This window comes from Octodon degus, unplaced genomic scaffold, assembly GCF_000260255.1.
Source record: "Octodon degus isolate 3935 unplaced genomic scaffold, OctDeg1.0 scaffold00344, whole genome shotgun sequence".
NCBI lineage: Eukaryota > Metazoa > Chordata > Mammalia > Rodentia > Octodontidae > Octodon > Octodon degus.
In genome coordinates, this window is record NW_004524920.1 from 537,277 (window position 1) to 541,889 (window position 4,613).

General features: G+C 44.5%; 1 protein-coding gene across 2 annotated transcripts in view; it reads right to left on the reverse strand.

Moving 5' to 3' along the window:
• Positions 1-4,613, reverse strand: part of Sptbn4 (spectrin beta, non-erythrocytic 4) — an 84,459-nt gene extending 79,846 nt beyond the window's left edge. Inside the window, exon 1 of one of the 2 annotated variants that reach the window (XM_004647983.1) lies at positions 4,434-4,613. In XM_004647983.1, coding sequence (XP_004648040.1) covers positions 4,434-4,605 — 172 coding nt within the window. In that variant the 5' untranslated portion in view covers positions 4,606-4,613. The remainder of the gene's footprint in view (positions 1-4,433) is intronic. The other variant, XM_004647984.3, reaches the window with a different exon arrangement.

Genomic DNA, 4,613 nt, shown 5'->3' on the forward strand with positions numbered 1-4,613 from the left:
AAAAAATTAAAAAAAAAAAAAAAAAGATCAGCCTGGGCTACATGCTGAGATCCTGTCTTAAAAACCAAACTTTTTGTTGTTCTTTTTCCTAAAAGGGATCATTATACCACTCGGGGCTAGCTGTTCTCTAAAACAAGGTTCCAAGATATTCACCCTACTGTTGCCTGTGACCTCCCAGTACCCTACCAGGTCTCGCATCTGGCTTCTGCCAGCTCCTCTTCCATCAGTGTTTGCTCCTCACAGGCCCCTGCTGGGTACCTACACTCCCTGAGCTTCCCTGGCCAGCCTGGCCTGACCCTCTGGTCACCACCCCTGGCTGGGTCTGACCCAGTCCGCACTAAGTAAGACCCGGGTGAGGGTGGGACCAGGGTAGCTCCCATATTGTCCAGCACAAGTTAAAAGCTGAGAAGGCAGAATAAATATTTTCTAGCTGAAATAACAAACTTTGGAATTTGAAATTCATGTGTTGCAACATTTTTTTTTTTTTCTTTTTGCAGTACTTTGTTTTTGTTTTTGTCTTTTTGAGACAAGGTCTCCTGTGCAGTTCAGGCTGGCCTTGAGCTCACTTTGTAGCCCAGACTGGCCTGAAATTCACAACAATCCTCCTGCCTCAGCCTCATTAGTGCTGGGATTACAGGCATGTGCCACCACATCCCACCTTTTTGCAGGACTCTGAACCCAGGGTCTTCGCTCTCAACCCCACCCCAACCCCTTTTCTTAATTTTTTTTTTTTTTTTGGTGGAACCAGGGATTGAACTCAGGCCCTTGTGCTTGCCAGGGGAGCGCTTATTCCACTGAGCCATCTCCCTGGTCCCTGTATTAATATTTTTGATGTTGAACAGGATCTTGCTAAGGTTGCTAAATGGCCCAGGCTAGGCTTCAGTGCTCTATTTTCTTATCTCAGCCTGTACCCCTACGCTGTTTTATTTCTAGATTTTCAGGGTTCTAAAAGTCTGAAAGTATAATCCTAAATTTCCATGAGTACCTATTTCAATCAGCCAAAGTTTCTAGATCAGAGGAGAGTACTTGAATTTGGTTCATACTTTCTATCACATACAATTTTTTTTTTTTTTTTTTTTTTTTTTTTTGAGACGGTTCAGACTGTCCCCGAACTTACTATGTAGCCCAGGCTGGCCTTGAACTCGCAGCAGTCCTCCTGCCTCAGCCCCCTCCCCCCCGGTGCTGGGATTACAGACATGTGCTGCCATACCGAGCACAAATTCTCTTTCAATTGGAAAATTCTAGATCAATATCAGAGCTAATAATTTGTGGTTTTTTGTATCAGTAATCAAACCCACAACCTTGGGCTTGCCAGCCAGGCATCGTGCCACTGTGCCCCAGGGCTAGTTAACTTTGAGCCTGTATTTTTCTGTGGCTACAGCTTGTGACCGTAGGCCAGGTGAACATACCCTCCTGTCCACTTACTCATGTATGTCACCTGTTTCCCCAGAGGCCTTTGAGTGTGACACTCTTGCTCAACTCCTTAGACAATTCTAAGCATTACAGCACAGGCTGGCCTCCTTATCTGCACCTTCAACCAACTTTGGAATGAAAATATTAGAAAAAAACTGTATCTGTACTGACCATGTACATGATTTGTGATTGGTCATTAGTCTCTACAGGACATAATCTGATAACTACGCTGAACTACATTTTTTTTTTAATTTTTAAAACATCTTTTGGGGCCGGGAAGATGGCTTAGTGGAATAAGCGCTTCCCTGGCAATCGCAAGGGCCTGAGTTCAATCCCTGGTTCTGCAAAAAAAAAAAGTAAAAAAAAAAAAATCTTTTATTTGTTTATTTGGTACAGGGTCTTACTACACAGCTCAGGCTCATACTGGTCCTTCCGTCTCAGCCTCCCCAGTGCTGGGATTACAGGTGTGCTCCACCATGTCCAATCTTGGCGGTCAGCACAGTGCAACCAGGGTTCCAGGACCCAGCACAGTATACGGTACAAGGGCTTGAACCCAGGTCCTGACACTTGCCAGGCAGGCGCTTGGACCACCCAGCTGTCTCCCCAGCCCCTGAACTACATATTTTAAGTAATCTAGAGATTCTTTTTTTTTTTAGACCCTCCCCTCTAGAGATGTTTTAACACATTCCTGCCAGCTTGAACCACCAATGGTTATATGTGTGACTGTCCTATCAGGCAGTGTGCAGCACTGGGGTACAAGTAGTATGACCGTGCATGGGACAGTCGTGCAGTCACCACTAGTAGTACATGCTCACATGCCGAGCAGTGAGCACGCAGATTGTGGCCCTGTCATGAAGGTGCTAAGGCCTACAGAGGATGTATATAGATGGCATGCCAACACCATGCCATTTTACATGGCAGATCTGGGTTCCTCCGAATTCCTATGTCTAGCCCTATAGACAGAGGAATGGCTAGACCCAAGAGTCTAGGCTTAGCTGAGCATGATGGCGAACGCCTGGAATCCCAGCCCTTAAGAGACTGGGACAGGAGAATCACTGCAAGCTTAAGACCCACCTCAGCTACATAATGGGATCCTGTTTTAAAAAAGAAATAATAAGGGTCGGCCAAATAGCTCAGCGGATTAAAGCACCTACTAGCAGGCGCAGGGCCCCAGGGGTTCTATCCCTGGCCTGCTGTGCTGGCCCCACCCCCAGGGGTGCATTGAAACAGCGATTGAGCCTGGGCGTGGTGGCGCACACCTGTAATCCCAGCTCTTGGGTGGCTGTAAACAGGTGGATCACTATGAGTCTGATCTAGTAGTGAGACTCTGAACAACCTGTAGACCCTTCCCTAAAATACAAAAATAATAATAAGGGGTGGGCTGGAGAGATGGCTCAGTGGTCTAAAGCACCTACTTACAAGGAGCTTAGCAAAGCACAGGGACTGCGGTTCGATCCCCCAGCACCACATGCCAGTCAGCCCCGCCCCCTGGTGGGCTGAGCTGGCCACACACACACACACACACACACACACATGCATAAATAAATAAATAAAATTTAAAAATAATAATAATAATAAGACTAATTTAAATAAATAAGATCCAACAATTATAAAAAATATTGAGTTACTAAAATTCTCAGATTATGAGGGAAATGACTTGAGCTTTGGTGTTTCGAGATTCTATGATTATAACAATGAGCACAGTAGGGGATTTAGCTCAGTGGCACAGCACCCGCCTGACAAGCATGAGGTTGCAAGTTCGATTCCTGGAACAAAAAACAAACAACAATACAGTGCTCCATATTTCCCGGATGCTCAGTCCCAAGGTTCAGTATTGTTTAGGGTTTGATGTTTTAAAAGTTTAGGGTTATTGGCCGGGGTGATAGCTCAGTGGCATAAGTGCTTCTCCAGCAAGTGCAAGGCCCTAAATTCAATCCCCAGTACCAAAACAAACAAACAAAAAATCCAAAATGTTTAGGATTATGAAGTTACATATTTGTGATAATTTAAGGTTCTGAGTATCCAAAACCCTATGTATATATAACCCTAAGGTTAAGGATCTTTGATTTTGAAATTCTATTTTCTAAGATCCTATAAGGTTCTCTGATTTTGTTGATACTGTTTCTAAACAATCAAAATATGGTGGCAAATCATCCCAATAGGCCTGAGACTAAGGTTTTCAGGAGTAAAACCATGAAGATTTATCACTTTGTGTCCACACTCCTGGGATCCTGTTTCCTATCTCCTTTTCTTTACTCTTTCTTTTTTTTTTTTTTTTTTTTTTTTTTTTTTTTTTTTTTTTTTTTTTTTTTTTTTTTTTTTTTTTTGAGACTTGGTCTCACTCTGTATTTCAGGCTGGCCTTGAGTTCATTTTATAACCCAGGCTGGTCTTGAACTCACAATGATCCTCCTGCCTCAGCTTATGAAATGCTGGAATCACAGGTGTGTACCACCATGCATAGTTCTGTTTCCTATCTTTAAAAGGTTTAAATTATAAAGACTTTTAAAACTTGCCTGGCAAGCACAGGGTACTGAGTTCAATCCCTGGTACCACAGGGGGGGAAAAATATCTTTGGGGACAATGATTAAAATTTCTGGCAGGGGAGATGGCTCAGTAGAATAAGCACTTGCCTGGGAAGTGCAAGGGCCTGAGTTCAATCCCCTGTTCCGCCAATAAATAAATAAATAAATAAATAAATAAATAAATGAATAAAATTTCTAGGATCACTGACCAGAGTTCTGTATTTCTAAGAGTTTCCATTGCTAAAGGTTTAGCAAGAATCTCTGATGTTTTAATTCTTCAATCTCTCTGAAGAATCCCTGGCGTTTACAGTGCCCCAAAGTCCTATACTCCAAACTATACAACAGTTCCGAATTCGTGGGCTACTGCCCAGAGCTGCTGTGCAGATATAAGTGTTCAGTGCCTGGAAGTCTTTTCTCCTCCACCCACAAAGGCAAAGGCATCAGATTCACAGAGGCCGCCCTGCAGCCGTCTCCCAGCCCCTCTGCCCACGCAGTACCTGCCAAGGCCTTGATCCGGGAGCACTCGAAGAGTGAAGCAGCTCCAGTGGAGGTACCTGGCGGCTCCCGCTCCCAGCCTCGGTCAGGACTCTCCCAGCGGGCTGATGGGTTGTTGTTGTTGGGGGCAGGGAGCCCCTCCATGTTGTCCACTTCCCCCTGAACCTGCGCCATTGGGAAGG